Raw genomic sequence first — 24,050 nt, forward strand, 5'->3', positions numbered from 1 at the left:
GACAGTTTAAGGTAAAGGTAAAGGTATCCCCTGTGCAAGCACTGAGTCATGTCTGACCTTTGGGGTGATGCCCTCCAGCGTTTTCATGGCAGACTCAATACGGGGTGGTTTGCCAGTGCCTTCCCCAGTCATTACCGTTTACCCCCCAGCAAGCAAGCTGGGTATGCATTTTACCGACCTCGGAAGGATGGAAGGCTGAGTCAACCTTGAGCCGGCTGCTGGGATCGAACTCCCAGCCTCATGGGCAGAGCTTTCAGACTGCATGTCGGCTGCCTTACCACTCTGCGCCACAAGAGGCTCCTGGGGACAGTTTAGGACGTCACAAAATTAAAACTGCTTGTGTTTGCTAGCGCTTTACCTGTGGTGGCACCCCAAAAAATTGCAGGTTAAGTGTCACTGCAGGGCAATAGCCATTCACAAGGCAACCCTTTCTCTTACTGCATTAACTCTGAAAAGTGCACACTAGTATGCCAACTGGAAACATAGAGCAGGAGGCTCTCCCAAGGGTCATCTAGTCCAACCATTTGTGTTAACCCAGGTGGCCCCAGCTTTGCCCCATGCTGGAGCTTAGTTGTCTCAAGTCCTGAGAGAAGACAGTATTAGCTGCTCTCATGGAAGCTTTCTCACTGTGATGCTTGTTAGCGGCACTCATCTTCAAGGCCTGGGTTGTTTCTTTCCCCACTGAAAACCAGGTGCAAGATGGCCTGGCTCATCCAAGTCTTTGGCATCGCTTACTTCAGCCTTTGTCAACTTCTTTACCATTGAAAACCCCCCTGGAACATTCTTCAGGCTTCAAGAAACCCCAGAAGTGGCCTGATCGATCAGAATATGGTTGGGAAGCATACCTGTGTACATGCCTACCTGGGCCCCCCTGGGCCCCCCTTCCCCTTCCCCTTCAGGCCATTTTTCTTGGGGGGGGGGATGCAAGTCAACATGACCTTATATCACCTGTTAAACCAGGGGTAGTCAAACTGTGGCCCTCCAGATGTCCATGGACTACAATTCCCAGGAGCCCCTGCCAGCGAATGCTGGCAGGGGCTTCTGGGAATTGTAGTCCATGGACATCTGGAGGGCCGCAGTTTGACTACCCCTGTGTTAAACGTTGTTTAATTAATATTGGTTTTAATTATTTAGCTCCCAGCCATTCAGGAAACCCTTCCAGGGCTGTCAAAAACAGCACCAAAACAATTTTAGATCTTCAGTGAAGCAATGTCCTAAGTCAGGATGGCTAAGGGGTGGCTCTCCAGATGTCCATGGACTACAGTTACCATGAGCTCTGCCACCACCTGGCAGGGGCCCATTGTAATTGTAATCCATGGCTATCTGGAGAGGCACTGTTTGGCTACCCCTGACCTAGAGGGTGAGGCAACACCTGGGGGCTTATCAAAGACCTGACAGCTGATTCGCATTTACCTGTTTCTACTTAGGGCTAGAGTGGAGTAGTGGCGAGAGGGTAGGACAAGGGCTTGGAAGATGCAAGTTTGAATCCCTGTGGAAGGTTGCTGGCTGACCTTGGAGCAGCCTAACCTACCTCACAGGGCTGTGATGACAAAATGTAGGAGAGGTGAATAAAGCTGAGCCACTTTGGGAAAAGAGGTGGGTAAAAATGAAACTTAAGAAACAATCTTAAGCAAGCCAAAAACTAAAATATAATTGATTTTTCTGAGAGGATCTTTGGGAAGGATAACTTAAGAATCCAGAGATCTCTTCCTGAAGAAGATGGATTAAAATCGTTATTCTTGTCTTCTTACAACATATGGATTATTCCATCAGCAAGGGACTTATTGGTTTCCTCTTTGATTCCCCTTCCCTTTTTAGTCTAGCAGTATCACTGCAGGGGTGGGACAGTATTTGAAGAAAACTTGAGTCATTCAGTTCTTTTCCTACACAAAACAAGCTTTCGGGTGGCCCTTTTAACAGGTGACCTTTTAATGAGGTAAATATTGTCTGGATGATGCAGCCCTGGGTTTCAAATTACATTTCTTTACTAGCTGTTTGCATGCGTTAAATAGAAGTTTCTATATGAGTCATTTGAATGCCGCCTTGGAGTGGGAGGGTGCGTGATCCTTTGCTTTTAACTCAGTTTCTTAATAAAACCTGCTCAAAGGTTGCAGTACGACTTATGTAGCACACTAGTTTGATTATTACGCTGTGGCACTCAGCGTTTTGAAATATCCTTTGTAAATCCCATTTTCTGCAGTGTGTTATACATAAAAAACGAATCTTGTGGTGCATTAAAGGCTAATAGGTTTATTGAATTGTATGTTTGTGAATTCTCCGCCAGGTTATACATTTGACGACGGCGAGGGCCATAGCTCTCAAAAGCTCATATCAGGGTCTCTAGCCTTTTTGATTCTGCAAGCGTTTTTGGAACCCTGACATTGGGTTGTGGGGCCACCACCAAATAGCTGCTGCAGGAGGCCGAGGTTATGTGTGACTCTAGTAGTAAATCTACATTATTTCAGGCAGATGCCTTTTAAAATAAACATTTTGGACTGGTTTTGGCATACACACAGTTTACCTTCAGCCCTGCAATGAACATCCTTGCACTGTGGTGACAGCTGTGTCTGAAACAACATTTTAAAAAATCAGCACAGCCAATCAGAAGCTGTATTGGGCAAAATCCCATCTGGCTACACCCACTGTAAATGCTGGGGGGGGGGCAGGAAAAGGCCTGATGGGTGCCAGGGTGCACTTGGGGCCATTTTGGGAACCTCCGGCTTATGTACTTCAATAAATCAAGTCTTTCAAATGCCATTATTACTTAATCCAGTGGTTCTCAAGCTGGGGGGTTGGGACCCCTTTGGGGGTCGAATGACCCTTGCACAGGGCGAGCTGCTTGGCCAGGGAGGGGGCCTGCACACGGCTTTGCGGGGTAGATCGAGATAAAGCGTTCGTCTGTCTGGAGCAGCGGAAAAGAGCGAGATCAGCATGGTGGGACAAGAGGCAGAGCTGAACTGAGAAATCCCGGGGGGGGGGGGGAACAATTGATATACCATCATGAACAATGGATCTTCATGCCATTGGTCAGTTTTTGTTTAATTTCTGTGAAAGAACCCTTGCATAATTTTATGGCCAGGGGTCATCACACCATGAGGAACTGTATTAAAGGGTCGCGGCATTAAGAAGGTTGAGAACCACTGCCTTAATCGACCACCAAAGCTCTGCCTTTAGAGCATGGCAGGCCAAACTGTGGTTCTCCAGATGTCTGTGGACTACAATTACCATGAGCCCGTTATTGTAGATCGTTATTGTAGTCCATAGACATCTGAAGAGCCACACTTTGGCTCCCTCAGCTGTAGAGCATGCCGTACCTGTTCATCCCAGTTTTTTGGTATTCCACTTTCAAAATTTCTTCCCTCCTATAACTTTCTTATGAGACTCTTGGGGCGCAGAGTGGTAAGGCAGCAGACATGCAGTCTGAAGCTCTGCCCATGAGACTGGGAGTTCGATCCCAGCAGCCGGCTCAAGGTTGACTCAGACTTCCATCTGAGGTCGGTCAAATGAGTACCCAGCTTGCTGGGGGGTAAATGGTAATGACTGGGGAAGGCACTGGCAAACCACCCCGCATTGAGTCTGCCATGAAAACGCTAGAGGGCGTCACCCCAAGGGTCAGACATGACCCGGTGCTTGCGCAGGGGATACCTTTACCTTTATACCTTTCCCAAAGGCTGTTAAGGGCATTCATTTTAGCCAGACTAAATGCTCATTTCTCTGCTGTTCTGACCAGTAAGTTCACGTATTCACCATATTCAGAATGAATTTGTTCCTGTCCCTTTCGGTAAGATCAATATGATAGCACATATCCTTCCAGAATGTCCTTTGTCTGCTAATCTCAGGCGGCATTATATTTATCATGTTTGCAAGTTCATTCGGACACATATTCCTCTGATTTACCTATTAACTTTCTGATTCTAGGAGTTGCACATTTTTTAAAAGTCTATTTGTCTATTGGCTGATAAGTGATTAACATCAACTATCCCTGTATCATAGAGGTTTTATTGGAGGAAAGGAAAAGAAAGGTTCTCCTTTTGGGGCTTCCTGCACAATTTAACATGGCCACCCCATTCCCATTTGTGCTGTGTTAGATAAACAGACCTCTTAATCTGTTCAAAGTGACTGCAAAAGAAAAAAAGGTATTGCTGCACAGAGTCTGCATATATGAGCATACAGAGAGCCAGTTGGTGTAGTGGTTAGGAGTGTGGACTTCTAATCTGGCAAGCTGGGTTTGATTCCCCACTCCCCCACATGCAGCCAGCTGGGTGCCCTTGGGCTCACCACGGCACTGAAAGCTGTTCTGACCGAGCAGTAATATCAGGCCTCCCACAGCCTCACCCACCTCACAGGGTGTCTGTTGTGGGGAGAGGAAAGGGAAGGCGACTGTAAGCCGCTTTGAGCCTCCTTTGGGTAGGGAAAAGCGGCATATAAGAACCAACTCTTCTTCTTCTTCTTCTTACACTGAACCCACTGGTTTGTCGTAGCTTAATATGGCCACGCTACCCTTCAGCGGCCTTCCAGCATCCGAAGTCTAGATCAGTCCTCTTTGTAAAACACAAATGTCCATGGTGCTAAAAGCCCTTCTCCCTGGAGGTGCCAGGGATTGAAAGCAGGATCATCCGTGAGCAAAGCAAGTGATCTAGACATGAAGCCAAAGTCTTTCTCCAGTCCGAACATAAACGTCGGCCTTTCCCTTCACTTTTCAGACGGGATTAGTGTGAGCGGCATTCCACTTTCGAGTCCGTTTCGTCAAGTGATAAAACCGCGAGTAGAAAACAAACCTATAAATCCACCGGAAGCGACCAAAGCTGGCGACGTCAGTAATGTTAAGGTAAGCCTCACAACTGTTGGTTTTTGGGCGCTGCATGGAGTGCTCCGTAATGGACAGGAGGTGGTTCTGCCGTGTCAGTTGGATCAAAGAAATATTTGTGGATTTTGCTTCTCCGATGCTTCACTTTCCAGAGGACTCAATTCTAGTGTATAGGATTATATATAAATATATATATATAGCGTTTTAACAATTATATATAAATATATACTAGCTTTAAAGCCCGTTTTATGCCGCTTTTCTCTATCCTCCCCCCTGCCCCGAAACGTCACCCAGCTGGCTGCATGTGTGGGAGCACGGAAGCAAACCTGGCTCACCAGATTAGAAATCTGCAGTCCTACACCAATTTTGTAAATACCCCCCGACAAACCCTGCCCAGATGAGGGCTGCATGTACACCAGGAACGGACATCATGGAGGGTAGCTTTATTTCACTGGGCGGGGGGGGGGGGGGGCAGGAAGACGGATGTTCCGGAGACCTTGAAGAGGGGCTTTTGGCTGGTGGCTTGGAATTTTCAGACGGCCTGCCCTCTCCTCCCAAGCTGTGATTATTTGTGAGCCTTAATATGTATATTATTTCTAAAAATGCACAGTGGTTCTTGGTGCATTGTCACCCATATCTGGAAATAAGTGCAACAGATAATTGCAACAGTTTTCATACTGAGCATGTGTAGGAATAGCATATGTGTAAATCATACCACATTTAGTAGATTCTGTATCAAAAAGGAAACAAAAACTGACTACATTTTAAAATCATCCAGAGAGAAAATGTACAATTGGTTCCTGTTTGCTACTATCATCCCCATAAGACTCTGAACAAAATGGCAGGTTTAGTTCCATGTAATTATCTTTTTGGTATTCATGACGAGCCACCAAACTAAAACAATCTGATGAAAACACAAATGTGTTTTGCCTTGAGAGCCAGTTTGGTGTGGTGGTTAAGAGCCGTGGCCTCTAATCTGGAGAACTGGGCTTGATTTCCCATGCCTCCTCCACTGTGAAGCCAGCTGGATGACCTTGGGCCAGTCTCAGTTCTCTTAGAGCTCACAGAGCAGTTCTCTTAGAGTTCTCTCAGCTCCGCCTACCTCATATGGTGTGTATTGTGTGGAGAGGAAGGGAACGGTGTTTGTAGGCTTTTTTTGGGGCTCTTTTGGGTACTGAAAAGTGGGGTATAAGAAAACCAGCTCTTCTCTCTTCTTCTTGAAAATTGCATGAGAGAGCCTCATAAGTTGGTTACGGCTTGACAACACTTAATCATTATTATTCCTATCTTCTGGGCTCTCCATCTCCCAAGGCCTTCTGAAATCCATTTTCTGTCTTGTTGGTTTATTTTGGGAAACCAAAGGGGTCCGAAGATGTACCTCCAGATTACTCACATTAGCTTATTCAGACTAACAGCAAGAACCACAAAGCTGCCCTATAGAATTAGTACAATGCTATCATATATACAAAGCTCTCCTATGGAAACAAGCCTAATTAACAAAGCCCAAACTATTTAAATTGCCTGTTTGGGGAAGGGTGTCTCGTTTTGACTCGGCATATTTAGCATTCCAGCCTGCGCTGTCTGTTCTCTGCCCGTCTCCCCCCCCCCCGTTGAGTTTTATTGTTCTCATGCTATTTGTAGGGTAGACACAGAGAGGAGAGGTCAGGGAATGTCCTGCTGCCTGTCTCTCGTGTGGCACAGATGTTCATTTTCAGCGACATGAAGGGAGAAATTGAAATGCACCCAGTGTATGTGACAGAGTGCTTTTGAGTTCAAATGCAAGCATTGTCAAACGCTATTTTTAGAGTGCCACTTTCCCTACAGCGCTGTTTAAAGATTCAGTCGAGGCTGCTAATAGGTATATTTATATCCGTTCTGTCAACTGCCACAGCTTGAATGCGGGTTACGGATGATAATTCTATTCTCAGAGACTCTACCATGGTTACCATTACCCTGGCTGCTTAAATACAAGTTGTATGGCCGTATGCATTTCCAAAATTCCTGGTTACACATCCATGTTGTGCTCTTTGCCCTTGTGGGCTGTATGAGGAAATAGGCCAGAAGTGAAAACAGCAATCTCCCGCCCCGCTCTTTTTAACCGTCATCATGCAAGTGGGTGTCTGGGGTGCTTAAGTGAATGGCTTTGTCACATAGCTCGTACTATAAACTTTGCCAAAGGTTGCACAAGGTTGTTTTGTTAAAAATAATTTTGATCGTTTATTTATTTATTTATTTATCATACTTCTATACCGCCCTCCCCGGAGGCTCAGCTGATATGTCATGTCCGTTGCAACTAGCTGATATGTATTCCAGCAGACAGAAAGTGAAACGGGGGTGGGGGGGGGCAGAATAGCCCAGCCGTTCTCAATTCTTTTTTTTAATTCTTGAGAAACCCCTGAAACATTCTTCAGGCTTAAAGAACCCCCTAGACGTGATGCAGTCATGCAGAATATGGTTGGGAAGCAGAGCTGTGGGCATGCCTACCTGGGGCCCCTCCTCTTCCCACCCCTCCAGGACCATTGGCCAATCTGGGAGGGAGGGGCGGGTCGACATGACCCTATATGGACATATCACCCGATAAGTGTTTAACAAATTTTAAAAATATATAAAAAAATTAATTAACGCCCGCCCACACACATACACGGAGCTGGTCCACTAGACTCCTCTTGACTCCCTTGAGAGCCCAGTTTTTATTGAAACAAAAACTACCATTGCACATGTGAATAGTTATACAAGGCCGCCTTTTTGGGCAGCTGTACGCTGATACATTGTTAATGATACATTGTTAGCTACAAGCCCTATGGTCTAATGTTTGAAGGTTAGACTCTCGTGGTAACCACATCGCACGCTGTGCTGGACACGGGCCAGGAGGATGTGCCCGCACTGTGGCCTTGTCATCACAAACACACACGAAACCCTGTTTGAGAAAGCTAGGTATAGCCCCATGCCATGAAAGTAGTGTTCTTCTGATAATGAGGCTTGATGCAAATAGGTTACCCTTTATTGTTGTTGTTAGTTGCGAAGTCATGTCCGACCCATCGCGACCCCATGGACAATGATCCTCCAGGCCTTCCTGTCCTCTACCATTCCCCGGAGTCCATGTAAGTTTGCCCCGACTGCTTCAGGGACTCCATCCAGCCACCTCATTCTCTGTCGTCCCCTTCTTCTTTTGCCCTCGATTGCTCCCAGCATTAGGCTCTTCTCCAGGGAATCCTCCAGCTTGAAGGAGCTTCAGCAGAAATCATCTGTCTTCTATTGTGACTGTCCAAGACGATAAAAGTTTAGGATGTAGGAAGGTCACAAGGGGGTGCAGGCTGCTGCTTATGGGGACAGTTTAAGGTAAAGGTAAAGGTATCCCCTGTGCAAGCACCGGATCATGTCTGACCCTTGGGGTGACGCCCTCCATTATTTTCATGGCAGACTCAATACGGGGTGGTTTGCCAGTGCCTTCCCCAGTCATTACCGTTTTACCCCCCAGCAAGCTGGGTACTCATTTTACCGACCTCGGAAGGATGGAAGGCTGAGTCAACCCTGAGCAGCTGCTGGGATCGAACTCCCAGCCTCTTGGGCAGACAGCTTCAGACGGCATGTCTGCTGCCTTACCACCCTGTGCCACAAGAGGCTCTGATTGCATATTTAAGTATCTGCAAAATGGGGACTTCTAGAGACAGGATGCCTACTTTATGAAGTAAGGAAAGTTCACACCAGGATAAACCAGTTTAATCCGTGAGGGGCCACCATGCATTTCATTCTCAGCTGCTGAACTGAGTGCAGCTTGGATACTGAGGCAGTTGCTCTTACATTTTTGACTTGGCCTTTATTTATACAGGCCCCCCTTCCTCTTTGCATAAACTCAGTCATGCCACTTGAAACGTTTATTTGTGTGCACTATGCTTGCACTTGGAAGAAAGTGCCACAATAATTAAGTCAAAGCTGGGAGACATTTTTTTTGTTTTTTTGTTTTTCTTTTTTTAAACCTTAAATGTCACTGTTGTCAGTGAATGAGGAATGGACTGAATACGTGTTAATTAGTTTGCAGTCCACGTGGCAGTTAAGGAGAAAGAGCTTAGAAATTCAGAGGAGCCCTGAGGGGAGAAATCTTGCATCAACTAATATTATATTGCTGGCCATCTAGAATCATAGAGTTGTAAGGGTCCTCCTTGGGTCATCCAGTCCAACCCCCTGCACGGTGCAGGACACTCATAACCGTCTCGCTCATCCACTGTCACCTGCCACCCCCTTGAACCTTCACGGAATCAGCCTCTCTGTCAGATTGCTATCCAGCCTCTGTCTAAAAATCTCCAAAGATGGAGAACCCACCACCTCCCGAGGAAGCCCGGATGTGTGGACAGAACTTCCTTTGAATTAATTTAATCCCGTTGGACCTGATCCATCTCTCCGGGGCAAGAGAAAGCAACTCTGCTCTATCCCCTACATGGCAGCCTTTTAAATCGTTGTTGGCTCTCTAGAGGGATGGTTGGCCGCTAAGTGAGGCAGGATGCTGAACTAGATGGACCACTGGTATGACCCAACAGGGCTCTTCATATGTCCGTATTTCCTCAAGACCAGGGATTTCATATTGGACACTATTTCGTTCTTGTTTGGAAATGACATGGCAGTTCACGTCACCGTGTGATTGCAAAACATAATCCAGGTAATCTCAAACCTTAGGGATCTGGGAGAGTTTGCATACATCCAATTTTGGATGGTGGAACATAAATAGCTCACAAGAGTTTCAGGCATTTGACAATAATTCAGTAGTCTTAAAGCCCAAATTTTAGTTTATTGCTTTTTAAATTTACAGAATGCTGATGGAGTGATGTATTCCCCACCCCCCCAATGTCCAGGCCTGGTTGTGGGGCATCTATCCCCCAGTTTTTTTCCATCAAACATATTTTGACCGTAACCTGCTGGGCACCACAGCTATGAGCAATGGGGGGTGGGGGGGGTAGTATGTTTTTATCGCCATCTTTTGTTTGTTTTTTTGGTTTTGTTTAATTATTGTGTCATTGAGTGTAAGCTTGCGGACCGCTGCTGTAAAATAGGAGTCCCCAGTGTTTTTGAGCTACCTCTGGCCTACCTCTGGGATGCCAACTCTGGGTGCTGGGTGCAGCTGCAAAATGGTGCTTCAGGAGGTGAAGCCAGCCAAAGCATGTCAGGGAGTGAGGTCGTACATAAACATATCAGCTATTCTTCCACACTTCAGACAGAAGTTCTATTTGACAGGACGTCGTTCAAGAGGAACATATTTGTAAAACAATATTTTCTTGCATTCTCACAGCTTACCTTCGATCATGCACGGAAGATTCTTGGCCTGTTGTGTAAGGTGCTGTCGAAGCAGCTTTCAAAAGATCTGTACATCCAGTCGGAAGCTCCCCCGGGCAAAAGCCACACCTGTCCCCACCCACTGTCTAAAAGGGGAAAGATGGCAGAGGGCACCATGGCTTTAAAAGTAGGCTGACTGCCTAAACAGAGTTGCCAGTCCCTTTACACTCAATATTAATTATCCTAGGGGCCAATCCCGTTGAGGGGGTGGTGGTGAAAGAACTCTGCAGATGGCTTCCCTCTCCCCCCAGGACCTGGAAAGGCTGCAGGCAGCTGTTAGGGAACTTAGCGGCAGGGGCAGCTTTCATGTGGCGGGGATCTGCAGCCTCCGAACCTCGTAGGAAAGTGGAAGGAGGAGGGGGTGGTCAGGGATGGGGGACGGAAAGCGATTGGCTGGACAGACAGGCAAGCCGGTTGGAGGCGGAGGCACTCAGGGGCGGGACAGCCGCCCTGATTGGGCATTAAGCACTAATTTGCACTTGAGCCATGAGACATGCTCCTCCTCCAAGCCCTTACCAGAAATATATTATGTGGAACAGATAAGAGTACCGGCTTTCGATGCCTAAGGAACTCTTTTGACATTAAGGCTCCGTAGTATTCAAGGATGTTGGTATAATATTTTAATTGACAGCCCAACGTAGTGCATTACCTAGGGCCAACTAATATGGCTGGACTTGGCAATCTTACAACACTTCAACGTTCTTTTCTATAAAATTGTTTCTTGATCGCAAAGTTTATTTTCCCAGGGAAGACGTGTTGAGCAAACAGCGCAAGCAGATAGACCATCATTTACCGATTATCAGAAATAGTCACTAGTCCAGGAACAGTTGAAGGAAATGGAAGTGTTTTTTGGGGGGAGGGGAATTTTTTACCAGAGAGAAATCATTTAAGATGGCGGGCAGTTTTTATCCCGACATCCACAGTGCAGCTAAAACATGGCAGCTGCATAGTTTAATAGAGGTTTAAAAAAAATATAATGACGCAAATGAAATAGTATATTAAAACACGTTTCAAATGTAGCACACATCTGTGACAAGCAGTTGCATTACCTTTGAAATTGCATAATGTCAACATGGACACCTCATTAAATTGTTCCATACCCGGTGTCATGTGTGAAAGACGTATAATTTGTAGGCAGCATTTTCTGCATCAGCCGAGAGTGGAAAAAAAATTGGTTTATCATCAAAATGTTAATACGTTAGAACAAATTACCCTTCAAGGAACTCAAGGAAAGATTTCTGTGCGTTCATAATAATATAAATGAAAATATTTGAATATTTGGACCGCATCGTCTTTCAGATATTGTCTGCCAGGTGAACATTTTTAGTGTTTCAGAAATATCAGCTCCACTGTAATCCTTCTGAAAACAGAGATTACCAGTTAGCATTGACATGGTGATGTCAGGTCGTGGCCGATTTATGGCAAGCCCAAGGCATTTTCGAGACAAGAGTCAAAGAGTTGGCTTCCCATCACCTGCCTCTGCCAGTCTCCCTGGTTCAGGGGTAGTCAACCTGTGGTCCTCCAGATGTCCATGGACTGCAATTCCCATGAGCTCCTGCCAGCATTTGCTGGCAGGGGCTCATGGGAAATGTAGTCCATGGACATCTGGGAGGACCACAGGTTGACTACCCCTGCCCTTGTTGGTCTCCCATTCAGGTTCTAACCAGGGTGGCCCTACAGCTTCTTAGATTCAATGAGATCACCTGGGCTATCCATGGCCCAGCAAGATTGATGTACTTTGTCATGTGCCTGGTCATGATGGATGGCCCAGAAATAAGATTTCCCCCCAGCCTGCCCATCGTATTTAAGAGTGCCAATTAAGATGCATATTGTGGTTATATCATCACTTTGTGGTTTTAAAAATCAGAGCGTGTTTTGAAAGAGATTCCGTTTGGGCAAAGGCAAAGTGGGAAATGAGATTGTCATGTGCAGAGTAAGCTGTCGAAGGTTTAACAAACGGGTTGTAGATGAGCTTGCTTAAGTGAATAAGGTTTTTAAAATGGTCCATTGATTTTAATGCCTGGAAATTACAGATGCGAATCGACTTGATCGTTCCCCATTTGCTTAGTACAGGAAAATGGTGTCCAGAATTCTGCTTGCCTCTCCCTTTCTCTTTTCTGCCAGGGTTTTTCACTGGAATTGATGGGTCCGTTTGAAAGTATCTGCGCTTGGGGGCAGTTGGAGAATTCTTGCTTTGTGGTATAGAGATTGTTGTGTTGGCCTCCGGTGTGGTCGTCCCAGTTCCAAATCCTCCCTCCTCTAGAAATTTAGTGAAAGTTCTGGGTTGAGTGACTATTTCTCAGTTTTCAAGAGTACAAGATTCTGAGAATCAAAGCTTCCTCTGTCAGATCTAAAGATCTTTGATTCTTGAAAGCTCATACCCTGGAAATCTTATTGCTCTCTAAGACCGTTTATGCACTGGGAACTTCCTTGCCCCAGTTCCCATGAAGGAGCACAAATCGGGGGCGAATGAGGTGCACCAGGCCAAATGCTCCCCCTTGTGGGTGCAGGAAGAGGCGGGGCAACCTGCCATGACTAAAACTCCAGCCTGCAGCCCGGCATGAAACCTCCAGTGCGTAAACGGTCTAACTGCTACTGGACTCGAATCTTGCTCTTCTTTTGCAGAACAGCATGGTGACCTACCTGAAATTATTTCTTGGTTTATACCTTAAAGCAGGGGTAGTCAACCTGTGGTCCTCCAGATGTTCAGCGTTTGCTGGCAGGGGCTCATGGGAATTGTAGTCCATGAACATCTGGAGGACCACAGGTTGACTACCCCTGCCTTAAAGGACTGTCATGAGAACAAATAGTGAAACCTGAGATGTACCGCCCTAATCTTAAGCAGGTCTTCATCCCATCTACTGTAGGGGTGCCCAAACTGGCTCTCCAGATGTCCATCCACTATGGCTCCCCATAGCCCCTGCCAGCATTGCAGGGGCTGTTGGGAATTGTGGTCCATGGAGATCTGGAGAGCCATAGTTTGGCCACACCTGCTCTTTGTATAGAGATCTGGGTCCTGGGAAGAAGGATTTTAGCATATCCCTTTTCTTAGCATGGCAATTGCCCATGTGCAGAGGTTTATTTATTTTTTGAATGAGCATTTAGCTTCATGAGACCCAGCCACCACCTTAAAATCCACACGTTTTCTCCCTCCTCTTCTGCCTATAAGAATTAAGGCTCAATGCAATCTGAGCATGGAGAAAGGCATTTATGCTGCAGGCCTTTTCCGACTGCCCCAAGGGTCAGCATCAGTAAACATTATGCTCATGATCAAATTTGAGGGAGAGATCACTTCTGAAAAATCACGTGTTCTTTTGGTGACTGACAGGCGGTCCTTGTTTGCTATCAGAACCACTGCTTGTCTCTAGTTATTTCGTTTAACCGGGTTTTCCATCTTGGCTTTCAGTTAGGTTTTTTTTTTAATGAATATCAAATTGCTTAGTTGACATTTAAAGCTCTCAACTAATTTATCGATGCATATCTTGATGACCTCCTAATTCCTTCTGCCATGGTGTAGGGATCTAGGGTCTTGTAATGCTCTTGTTTTGATGACCCCTAGACATTTGGTATTACAGAGCAGGAGGAATATAATTACCCATTTGGATGGTAGCCAGGGCCAGCAGGGTTAATGCCTCTTCTTCTCTGGCAAAAAGTCATTGAAGAGATTTTAACGACAGTGGCAGGAACTCTAGTTTTGGGTACCATGGGAAAGCTTATTCTAAAAGCAGCATCGCTGTACCTTTTCAAGGTGGACTCATCAACTTCTTGGGCCCTAGTGTCTATATTTCTATTGCTTCCCCTTACCCCATCAGTTCTAACATTTCTTTCCTGATGTTCCATATAGGCCTTGCTGAAATTTCAGCTGGATCTCCAAATGGTTACATACTTTTTATTTATTTTACTTCCAACTTTGTGATTTCTCTGTAATTGTCATGTACTGCAGGAACCCCCAGGCTTTGTGACTCAATGAATACTTTTGAAATTCTGATTCAAGACGGTTATTTGTGTCTTTGTATAAAATAAGAGGTACATTATTTACAGATGAAAACTAGCAGAGTTCTAAAGCAAGCTGCATGGTAAATGGCCATACAATCCAATGTACTGATACCTAGTTGTGCGTTTTCTTGAGTTACGCTGAAGAGACTTTTTTTTAAAGTAATAAAAACAATATTTTCATGTCAGTCCCTATTCTTTGTTCCTTCTGCTCTCCTGAATGTGGTGCTGCTGCCTTACATATAGCTATGGATTAACTTAATACCGTAAACGCCTTCAGTGTCCTGTAAATTTTTGATTTCCCACTGTATTAATATTGAATGAAGTGCACCAACGTAATTCTCGGGGTGGGGGGTGGGGCGGATAGGTGTGCCATTTTGGTCTTGTTGGGGGAGATCCAGGTTTTTGCAGAGGTGTTATACTTAATCTTCAGATATTTTCTCCTGCATCCCATTTGGGTTGCAGAGCCTTCAGTTTATTTAGGAAAATTGGGGGCTGGTATTGAGGTTTGTTTTTCAGGGGAAATAGGTAAGATTTGAGATTGATGGGGAAAGTTAATTGTTTCTATATGGCAGTTAGGCACGTGTACACCCCCCAAAAAAAGAAGTCAGACTATTTTGGGTTCGGGATTGCTAGGGTGTGAAGCCATAGCTCTGCTACTCTGGCATGCAGCATCCATTTTCTTCAGGGGAGATGATGGGAACTGCTCTGTGTGAAGCTTGAGCTGTAATTCCTGTTTATTCCCATTATCTGCCTGCCTGCAGGGTGGCATCTGCCTCTTAGCAATCTCCCCTTCCGCTCCCTGCTTTGTTAGTTTTCATTTCTATCTTCTCAGTGGCCTTGGGGGGGGGGGGTAAGTTAGAATCTCCAAACTTTCAGTGTAGCTTGAAGACCCTTTTTTCTCAAAAAAACAAAAAACAAAACAAAAACCCTAAGTTTTAAGAAGATTGGACCAGGGGGTGCCCCATCCAGCCTTCATTGTATCCAATGGAGCGAGACTGGATGGCAGAGTCTGTACCTATCAATTATACAATTTTATATATTTTACATTTTGTATTGGCTCCCTGATTATGCAATTTTCTGCTGTGAAATGTTTTTTTTTTCTTGCTATCTGTTTTATCTGGCTGCAGCGCTCTATTAAAATAAATTTGATTTGATATCTGACAGAGTCTGAATTCCAAATGTTGAATAAAATGGAGCTGGATAGGGGCCCCTAATTTGGGTGCCCTAGAATTGAACCCCCCTAGTCCAATCTTCTTGAAACTTATGAAGTCTTTAGAGAAGAGAGTCTTCAAGCTACACTGAACATTTGGAGTCTCTAACTCAATTCCCCCCCCCCCAAGGTCTCAGAGAAGATGGAAATGGGAAAATTCCCATTGACTTTCATGTCCGAATTGCTTCAGAGTCATCCGAAATACAATTTGGATGATTCGGACAGCTGTGATTCAGCCATACAGATCTCTGGCATTGGCCACTTCAGACTGTATTCGGCTGATCTGTGACCGAAGCAGCTCTGATTCGGACATTTTTTGGCCGAAGCAGTCTGAAGCGCACATGCCTAATAGCAGACACTTCACTGTTTTAAAACTGCATTAGCGATTACAGAACACAACATATAGCCTCAACATTAGGAAAACATAGGAAAACATTTTTTTAATAAGGAAAATATAGGAAAAACTATGCTGAGAAAACAGCGATAGCATTAATCCATAAGTACGAATATAATCTTTGTGGTCATGAATGTTCATGAAGATTACTTTAATTTCCCCAGCTTTTGGTGTGCTTCGTGTGGTTTTTGTGTTTCTCACTGCAAATCTGCTCCAGCTCATGAATTTAAAGTGAAGCCATATAAAGCCCCCGCCCTCCCCCCAATCGTGGAAGCAGATGGGCTACAGCAAGTCACCATGTTGTGGCTTATATAGTTGTTGGCAGCGAGGCATATTGTCTCAGTGTGTTATTGTTCCCGGCATTATGAAAAATTTAACCTTTTCTTGGCGCCTTTGCCCTTCCTATATCTAATGTTGCAAAAATCCATTAATGTGAATTTTACATCTGAGCATTTATAACATTCAGGAAAGTATGGTCCGTTTCCCCCCCCTTCTTTTCACTAACAGATTTACTCATAGATTTCAGTCAGACCTTTGAAAGTCAGCCACAACCAGAGAATTAAAGCATGCATTAGGGTCGCATTGGGCTTGCCAACTATGGGAGATTCCTGGATATTTGGGGGTTGTGACTGGGAATCCTGGGGTTTCTGGAGGGGAGGGACCTCAGCAGTGGCGTGTCGTCACAGAGTCAACCCTCCAAAGCAGCCACATTCTCCATGGAGTGGATCTTTGTCAGCTGTAATTCTGGGAGATCGCCAGTCACCGGCTGGAAGTTGGCAGCCTTACGTTTTACTGTCACTGCCTTCTTGAGGGTTCTGTAGAAGCGCTTGACAAAATTACAGGTTTCCCCAAAACCTAGCATGGACCCATTTTTTTTATAATGAGCCTTCTCTCACTTGGTCCAACAGTAGAGGGGATAAAAGTTCCATGCAAACTTTTTATTTGTAGCTGTTCTTCAGTCAAAATGACCTAAGTAGTCTCTCTAAAGTTCAACACATTCATAACCAAGGCCTGTGTTTCATCACGCCCGAGTACATGTTTTGGAAAAAGCATGACTCGACTCTACTTACCATAAGCCTACTCTCTTTCTGATTTATTATATATTTCCATAGCAGACCTTGGTGCTGAAGAGGTTATTCATCTTTACTTTGGAGTCTCAGAATGTATTTTGCCCTATTCCCCCCCCCCTTCAAGTCCATCTTATTTTGAGAAAAGATTATTGAACAGGCCTACTTTGCTGGAACAACCGCTAGCATACATTCTATTAAAGTGGAAGGAGAGTGTGAATAATGCTCAGCTCAAGATAATATCTGTAAGGGCTTCTTCACCATCTTTGTTGATATTCGTAGACAGACAGAGAACACTTTTGTGTAAATTCAGGTTTTCTTCCCTCCCATCTTTTATTTCTTGTCAAGGAATGTAGTTCAAGCCATTTTCTAACACTTTAGCAAGCCACAGAATCGATAATGCATTTCTAACATTTTTTTTTTTTGGGGGGGGGAGGAAGAAACTGAAGACAATCCTTGGATCCTGAATAAATACCGCAGTATTGTAGAATCCATTGCGAGATTTCGTGTTAAGCTTGCCTGACGTTGCAAGTGAACCGTGTTCTGCAACGATTCCAACGCCCCCCTCCCCCAGTGCTTTGCTCATCATCATCATGATCCAAATAAATTACAAAAGTGGAATCCCCAGAAATGGGAAAGCTGGCTTTGCGGCTGGTCGGCAACTATATGCCTGATTACTTGGCTCGCTTCACATTCTGAGGAACGGCTCACTGTTTGGATATTTCCTACTGAATTTTTATTAAATTCTAAAAAAAGAGAGCTGATTCAGTGTCATCTTTCATAAGCCTATGGAACGGTTCATATTGTGAGGCCACACTGCAGTCGTTCTGGAATTGTTGAGCTTCCACTTGTCTGTCCTTGCACGTCGCCCACAAATACCTTGCCTGCCGCAGTGGATTCTCGCCAGTGTTCTGGGGCATTAGATGCTGGCCTGTTGTTGGCCTTTGTAGGCGTATAGATCCTGACTTATCTCCTCTTGGCTTGCCTCCATATTACGCTTGACATTAAAGGCCTATAAGTCCCTGACTTCAGTCTGTCTTCAAGTTAGAAGCTGTTAGCTCGCTCTGTTTGAGGAAAGGCTTACAAAATGCGAGCAGCTTCCGTCCGGCACGCAAGGTCTCTTGTCTGTTACAGTGAAGTTTGCTGAAGTTGGAGTTTGAAGCAAAATTTGGTCTCATGCGCAAGTGCCCTACTGTTAAACACAATGGCTTCTGCCACCACAAACACTTTTGTGTGTGTGTGTGGAAACTTCAATAAAATGCAATAAAAAACCTCAATAAAATTCAATTTAACCTGGGATATAATATTTTTGAAAAGCCACTTGTGGCGCAGGGTGGTAAGGCAGCAGACATGCAGTCTGAAGCTCTGCCCATGAGGCTGGGAGTTCAATCCCAGCAGCCGGCTCAAGGTTGACTCAGCCTTCCATCCTTCCGAGGTCAGTAAAATGAGTACCCAGCTTGCTGGGGGGTAAACGGTAATGACTGGGGAAGGCACTGGCAAACCACCCCGTATTGAGTCTGCCAAGAAAACGTTAGAGGGTGTCACTCAGCTCACCAGATTAGAAGTCCGCGCTCCTAACCATCACACCAGCCTGGCTCCTCCTTCTCAAGTGTTGAGCTCCTCCCAGGTTGGCACAACCCAGCCATGTGCCTTGATCTGGACTTGGGAATCTCTGGTCTGCAGCCATGCAGGAAGAAAACTCCGTATTATTCGTAAACTGAAATCAGAATGTACTTCTCCCCTAGGGACTTTGTTCTGACTTTCCTCTACCTCCTTGAGGTGTTTGTCAGAAGAGCCTATGAAGCATCACCTTTGTGTGTGCAGAATTTGCTCATGCAGAATAGAAGGCTTCTTGACTTGGAGGGCCCCGGTGTTTTGTGTCCACCGTTTTGTAATAGTGCCCACTACCCATCTGTAAACTCCTCTGCAAAACTTCCGCAAAACAAATTAGAGCTGGATCTTTCCCTTCCCTTGAGTGTGAATCTGCATTTTAGAAGCTATTAGTTCTCATTCTTTCTCTCCCCTTTTTCCTTTTGGAAAATGCCTTCTGCTTTCTCATTACATTCAGTGATATGGCCGGTGTCAAATGATACAGAAGCAGCCTATGGATGTGCTTTCAGTCCCAGTCGTATGAATCTATTCTTGACTCCGTCTGTGTTGGAAAGACTATGTTGGCTGTCGAATGAACCCTGCATTTCAATTGTGAACAAAACTGCTTTCTGGGAAAATGAAAGGGTAATTGCTTCTGATTGGGATCTGTAGCCTTTCCTTTGTACTTGGAAGGGGGAACATTCTCGTGGCAGTTTTAAAAATGCACACAGTAGCAGTCTTGTGTACTTGAATAGTAATGTACGACAGTCCCTTATTTCTGGCATAGATGTATTGCTGTCGTTTGCCACAGGAGTCTAAACTGCTATTGTGCTCCAGCCCTGTTTTCTCTTGTGTTTTTCTGCACTACAATGGGCACTTCATTGCTGTGAAACCCGATTGGAGTCTGCTGTATATTCAGGGATTTCAAAGCACAAAGGTATTTCCCCCTTGGTATCGTAATATCCAGACTAGAATCATAGAGTTGGAAGGGGCCATACAGGCCATCTAGTCCAACCCCCTGCTCAACGCAGGATCAGCCCCAAGCATCCTAAAGCATCCAAGAAGAGTGTGTATCCAACCTTTGCTTGAAGACTGCCAGTGAGGGGGAGCTCACCACCTCCTTAGGCAGCCTATTCCACTGCTGAACTACTCTGACTGTGAAAATTATTTTCCTGATATCTAGCCTATATCGTTGTACTTGAAGTTTAAACCCATTACTGCATGTCCTCTCCTCCGCAGCCAACAGAAACAGCATCCTGCCCTCCTCCAAGTGACAACCTTTCAAATACTTAAAGAGGGCTATCATGTCCCCTCTCAACCTCCTTTTCTCCAGGCTGAACATTCCCAAGTCCCTCAACCTATCTTCATAGGGCTTGGTCCCTTGGCCCCAGATCATCTTCGTCGCTCTCCTCTGTACCCTTTCAATTTTATCTACATCCTTCTTGAAGTGAGACTAGCTTCCTTCTCCTTGTTTCTGTCATCTTCCCTGAGTTGCACTAGGAACTAGTTGCACTAGAATCTTTGACATACTATCAAACTATATTATTATTATTATTTTAAAATAAAACCATTCTCATCATTAATCAGAAACACACCTTTTTTGTGTTTCCCCATATAGCTTTAATAAATAAATGTGGCGATAAATCTCTTATTTTTACCACAAAGTGAAGAAATATAATATGGTGTTATTTTAATAAATACATGTTTTAATAGAGATGGGCATTGTTATGATATCCCATTAATTTGTCCAGTGTGAAATATATAAAGGACTGCCTAAAGCCATGAGATCATCTTTAGGATATCTCATCTACATGTTGTTATGTTGTTACGTGCGAAGTCGTGTCTGACCCATCGTGACCCCATGGACAATGATCCTCCAGGCCCTCCTGTCCTCCACCATTCCCCAGAGTCCATTCAAGTTTGCACTCATCTACATACTGCCACTATAAGAGATTTGGGATGAGTATAGAGGGATGAGGAGGAATTTGCTGCTTCCAATTTAGATCTGCTGCCTGGAGTCTATCTAAGAGAAGTGGGTACCTTCCGGTACTGGTGTACGTAGGCATAGAGTCGGCAGGGGCTCACAGTAATTGCTGTCCGCAGAAGTCTGGAGACCCACAGTTTGGCCACCCCTGGTCGAGTCCTATGTGCCTGCACAATCATGCTGTTTATCTTTGGATAGGGCCACAATTCTATTTACTCTCCCCATCAGAGGTTCATTTGGGCCTTCTCCATGGTGGTACCCAGAGGATGTTGTTTTACCTGTACACTGCATCTCCATTTAGACCCACATACCTCACAATAAATTGTAACAAAAAAAACTTAACATAGGATGCCATGCACTCCTTTTCTTAAATTTAGACAGCCGCAAATAACAGGACAAACTTTTATCTTTGCCGACTCCAATTGCAGCAAGAAGGGAATCACAATAACAATCCCCCTCCCCCCACAAACTGGCCAAACATTTGGGAAGGGCTACCAATTTTTTACCGGGTAAGTCGACCTTCATTAGAAACATATCTGCTGAGTTGGAATAAGGATTGGAGGCATAGCTTGTTTTCAGTTGTTTAATGATGCACAGGTCAGCACGATTCTCGGGTGGGTCGGTGGGCTTTTTCCCTGATGCGTAGGAAGGGAAAACTCTGAGATTCCTGTAGGTAGTAATCTTTTAAAATAAATTATTTATGCCCACCCAGCTTCCCGCAGATTCTTGTAAACGCCAGCTCTACAGTTTTTACGTGTCTGGCAATCGCCCTCCCTCCCTCCCTCTCACTCACACATATATGTCTGTAATATATATATATATGAGTCATATCTCTATGAATCCCTACGAACAGCTGCAGATTTACAGTATTAACGTGTGGCACGGCAGCTCTACTTTGCAGCTCAGTAGTATTCTGCTCACACCTCCAATCGTTACGAGCAAGGTTATTTTTAGCTGGCTGAAATTTAAAATAGCCCTTGAAAAACACACATACACACACACACACACGTTTGGAGGTTTTATTGAACTCTATACTGCACGCTTCAACATGGATCCTGCTGCTGAGTGGTCTGGCGAAGGTTGGGGGGGGGGGACAGTGATGCATGGCTTAATTTCCCCAACGTAGATTCTGCCTAAGCTATATTTAGTTCCCGCCAGTTGTCCCTGCCCCTGCGTTGTTCTACGGAAAAAGGAGTGATGCAATTTCATCGCTCAGTGACTTGATAAGACATGAGCGTAGATGAATGAACTAGACAAACGTGTGGCGTGGGGCACATGGTGCTCCTGAAATTCAGCTTGCTTGCACATTGTGCAGCGTCTGGGGGGTTTCACGTGAGCTATTTTGGGCATTGTGCCCTTACACTTAGGTCAGCATTTAGTTACTGTATGAGTTCCCACCAGGGCAACAAGCCGCACAGCTGTTGCTTTAAATAGGTGGTTGCAAGAGCTATTTTAAGCCGTTAAAACAGAAGCTGTCGTGTTGGCTCCATTCTCTTGATTTTTACACACCGTTGTAACTTTCTTAGAATGCTGCATAGGTTGGAGTGCGGAACAGGCTCTCACCCTGTGCCATGCTTGTTCTCTTACCTTGGCTGGCACATTAAAGAAGGTAGCACTGAAGGACGACTTCAGGGTTGGTCCAGGGATATTTATGCTTGGGGTCCTGCAAGGGTCTGTCTTGTCCCCCAAGCTATTTAAAATCTACATCAAGCTCCTAGGAGAGATCTTTTTGGAGTGAGATGCCCCCAATATGTCTGTATCAGCAGAGATGCACATAAGAAGACAAGGGCCAGAGCCGTTTCTGTCCTGGCCCCCAACTGGTGGAATGAGCTCCTTGAAGAGATCAGGGCCTTGCCCGAACTCTCACAATTTCACAGGGCCTGCAAAAGGGAGCTTCTCCACCTGGCATTTGCTTGAAGCCGAATGACTCAACAACATCTTCTGGTCCCCCCTGACACCCCCTTACATGACTAAATATGACCCACCCAAGGGTTCTGTTCAAGTTGCTATCTTTGTTGAACAATGTTGTGTTGAAACATCCTAGCTGATATGTTGTGATTGTTATATTTGTTGTGATGTCCCATGCAATTACCTCATGATGTTTTATGTAAACCACCCAGAGCCGTATGGAAGGGTGGCATAGGAATCTAAATAAATAAGAACTCTGTTGAGTCAGACCAATGGTCCACCTAGTCCAGAAACCTTTGGAGGTCTGGCAGCAGGGCATAGAGGCCAAGGCCTTACCCTAATAAGAATATTGAAAGAGTTCTGTTGGATTAGAGCAGTGGTCCATCTAGCCCAGCTTCCTGTCTCACACAGTAGCCAACCAGTCCCTCTGGAGAAGAAGAGTTTGTCTTTATAACCAGTTTTTCACTACCCGAAGGAGTTTCAAAGAGGCTTACAATAGTCTTCCCTTCCTCTCCCCGCAATAGACACCCTGTGAGGGAGCTGAGGTGATCAGAGCAGTGGCCCATCTAGTTCAGCATGGTTTCTCACACAGTTCCTCTGGAGGTCCAGCAACAAGGCATAAGAGGCTAAGGCCTCCCTCTGATAAGAACACCAAAAAAAGCACTGCTGAATCAGAGTAGTGATCCAGCAAGTCCAGCATCCTGCCTCAGGGCCAACAACTGGCCTTCCTCAATCCTGTCTCCTGGCACTGGTATTCAAAGATTTTCTGCCTCTGGATGTTGAGGTTTCGTGGAGTTGGGTGGCTTGGAAGCTCTGAACAGGTACCTGGATAAGGTGATGGGATAGATAAGGGCCAAGGCACAGTTCAGCATCTACACCTCCCGAGATGAGGGGCAGTTCTATAAATCCAATAAATCGAATCCATAAATCTCCGACAAGACGGAGATGCTGTTGGAGTCACAATTCAGAGCTCTAGTTAAGAACATCAGAAGAGCCCTGCTGGATCCATCAAGTCCAGCATCCAGTCTTAGGTAAGCAAAAATGTCCCTTTGTGTTTTATATTCCACTCAAATTCTCTAATTTGTTTTCCTTGGCGCATGTCTTATTTATTGACAACATTAGACTGAATGACGGTACATTTTTTTTTTCTGAGCAGGGCAATGTAATATTGGTGTATTATAAACAGGACAAAAGAGCGAGCTTTACTTGTTTTCTCACAAAAATGAAATCGCAACTAAAAAATGACTCAGCCTAGTTATCTTTTTGACTGGTATCCTATTACTGAGTCATCCTGGAGGGTAGTGGCAAACTAAGGGAGCAACCTGCACATCTGTGCCTGCCAGGGCTAGCTATGACGCTCTGAACTGAACAAGGGTTTTCAGCACTGGCCCTTAAATGAACTAAGCTTGTCAAAATCATATATTAAAAATCTTTTGGCAGCCTCAAATTGGATTTTGAACATCTAGGACGTTTTGATTGTGATTCTGTCGGAGTTTTCCTGTAGCAGTGCAATCATGACACACTTGGAAGTTCATTGATTGCACTGGTAGAACATTCTTCAATTTACATTTTCATCTTAATATTCTTAATTGTGTTGCTTTCTTCTCATATGATATGGCACACACTCTCTCTCTCTCTCTCTCTCTCTCTTTCTTTATGTGTGTGTGTGTGTGTGTGTGTGTGGTTCAGTGGTACAGCATCTACTTTGCATGCAGAAAGTCCCAGCTTCAATATTAGTGTGTTGTGGGGAGAGGAGGGGTAGGCGATTG

General features: G+C 45.0%; 1 protein-coding gene across 3 annotated transcripts in view; it reads left to right on the plus strand.

Annotated features, from left to right (window-relative positions):
• Positions 1 to 24,050, plus strand: part of TRAPPC9 (trafficking protein particle complex subunit 9) — a 350,271-nt gene that overhangs the window by 51,973 nt on the left and 274,248 nt on the right. For all 3 annotated transcript variants that reach the window (XM_077351413.1, XM_077351414.1, XM_077351412.1), the window contains exon 17: positions 4,704 to 4,828. In XM_077351413.1, coding sequence (XP_077207528.1) covers positions 4,704 to 4,828 — 125 coding nt within the window. The remainder of the gene's footprint in view (positions 1 to 4,703; positions 4,829 to 24,050) is intronic.

This window comes from Paroedura picta, chromosome 9 (assembly GCF_049243985.1).
Source record: "Paroedura picta isolate Pp20150507F chromosome 9, Ppicta_v3.0, whole genome shotgun sequence".
NCBI classification, from domain to species: Eukaryota; Metazoa; Chordata; class Lepidosauria; order Squamata; family Gekkonidae; genus Paroedura; species Paroedura picta.